Source organism: Brassica napus, chromosome C4 (genome assembly GCF_020379485.1).
Source record: "Brassica napus cultivar Da-Ae chromosome C4, Da-Ae, whole genome shotgun sequence".
Taxonomy (NCBI): domain Eukaryota; kingdom Viridiplantae; phylum Streptophyta; class Magnoliopsida; order Brassicales; family Brassicaceae; genus Brassica; species Brassica napus.
Window position 1 is genome coordinate 19,821,374 of NC_063447.1, and position 1,879 is coordinate 19,823,252.

At 30.3% G+C, this 1,879-nt stretch overlaps 1 protein-coding gene across 1 annotated transcript; it reads left to right on the forward strand.

Annotated features, from left to right (window-relative positions):
* Positions 1 to 1,387: 1,387 nt before the first annotated feature.
* Positions 1,388 to 1,879, forward strand: LOC125585870 (uncharacterized protein PHLOEM PROTEIN 2-LIKE A7-like). The gene is made up of 2 exons (XM_048755581.1): positions 1,388 to 1,564; positions 1,616 to 1,879. Exons 1-2 carry the CDS (start codon positions 1,388 to 1,390, stop codon positions 1,877 to 1,879), a joined length of 441 nt encoding a protein of 146 aa, XP_048611538.1.

Consider the following 1,879-nt stretch of genomic DNA (forward strand, 5'->3'; position numbering starts at 1 on the left):
TGCCTAATAAAGTTGATGCATTGCAAATGAAGTTCAAAATGTTATGTTATCTCCAACCCTTCAAGATGAGTTATCACCATCCATTGGTAAGAATTGATTTGATCTAAATATGAATAGTGAAGATGCCACTTTTAGTTTATCTCAGAGATTTATGAGTGTGAAAAAGCAAAGAGAAGGCAATAATTTGAGGAATAATTTTAACAAATGATAGAACAAAATAATAAGCTTAACCATCCCCAAACTTATTTTATTTTCCACTTTTTGCTTCATTTTGAAGTAAGTTCTGCTCCAACTCTGATTCATTTTCTACTTCAAAGTGAAGAAATGAATATGGTTGCTTCAGTTTTGCTGATTTATTTTTTATATCTGTATTATTTGTAAATAAACTTTTTAAATTGTAAATTGATCCTTAAATTTTACTTAGTCTTATCTTTTGCCAAAATATATTATATATGTTAATATTTTTCAATTAATTTCAAAATTTTGACTATTATTTTTATCTAATCAGATATTTACATAGAAGAGAATATGAATAGTCATTTTTAAAATTTTAACTCTATAAAAAAGAATCAAAGATAAATAAGCTCATCTCTTACTTCTAAGAACCTTTGTTAATCATTTATAGAAAACTATATACTAGTGATTTTCTTACAAATTATGATGTTTTGCGTTTGCTTATTCATGTTATGTAATAAATTTAATATATGATAATATTAATTTATATTAAATAATAATTGTATTGATTTATTTTTAAAACAAAATAGTTAGGTAAAATCAGTAAATATGAAAAATTATAAGGTTTTATTACTAATTAATGATAAAGTGGAGATAAAATATAGTTGGAATATTTATTTTACAAGAAAAAAAAATGAAGCAAACATATGGAGTGAATCTTGCTTCATTTTTTTCTTCATTTTGGAGAAAGTAAATGTTTAAAGATAAAAATGAAGCCAAATATGCTCTTAGCAAAGCTATTATTAAATGTACTTCCAAAATGGTTGGATAATTCCAAGCTTGTGGAAAATTAACATATTATTAGATGTTTAATATGTTAAGATAAACACAATAAGAAAATCTAGAAATTGAAAAATGAAGTTTTCTATTTAGGTTAAGTTTGTGTTTTCCATATCCCACATGTTAAAGGGAATTGTCTTTTCATATATATAGAAGTCTAATGGAGAGGTGTTCCAAGAAAATAAGATGTAAGAGAGAAACATTGTGAGCTTTAGTTTTGAGTAGTTTCTAAAACTAATAAGAAAATTTGTTCTTATAATTCTTCTGTTTCTAGATATTTGAATTGGTATCAGAGCCTCAGGTTGGAGACTCGATCTAAGCTTAGTTGAAGCTAAGATCCTGGTGCTTGTGAAGAAGAGATTGCGTAAGCAAGATGGCGGACGTGACTAGGGATCCACGAACGAAGGACCTTGGATCTGTATCCATCCAATGTCTGATGTTGACATCGACGAACTACACAGTTTGGTCGATGAGGATAAATGTTCTACTTCGTGTTCATGAAGTGTTGGACACAATTGAACCCGATTCAGATGATCAAAAGAAGAACGATGTTGCAATAGCTCTTTTGTTTCTGTCTCTTCCCGAGACATTGATTCTCTAGGTGGGAGAAAAGACCGCATCAAAAGAGATCTGGAACATCATCAAGTCGCGACACCTAGGAGCTGATCGTGTAAGGGAGGCGAGACTTCAGACGTTGATGATGGAGTTTGATAGGTTGAAGATGGATAATAACGATACAGTCGATGACTTTGCGGGGAAGATATCGGGCCTATCATCCAAAGCAACCTCGTTGGGAGAGAACATAGAAGAATCCAAGATGGTTAAGAAGTTCTTGAAGGGTATTCCGAGAGACAAGTATATCTAG

Excerpts from the sequence above, each read along its gene's own strand:
- LOC125585870 (XM_048755581.1), top strand. The coding sequence starts at position 1,388 with ATGGCGGACGTGACTAGGGATCCACGAACGAAGGACCTTGGATCTGTA. Across the intron at positions 1,565-1,615 it reads ATGATCAAAAGAAGAACGAT|GTGGGAGAAAAGACCGCATC; the intron begins GTTGCAATAGCT and ends TTGATTCTCTAG.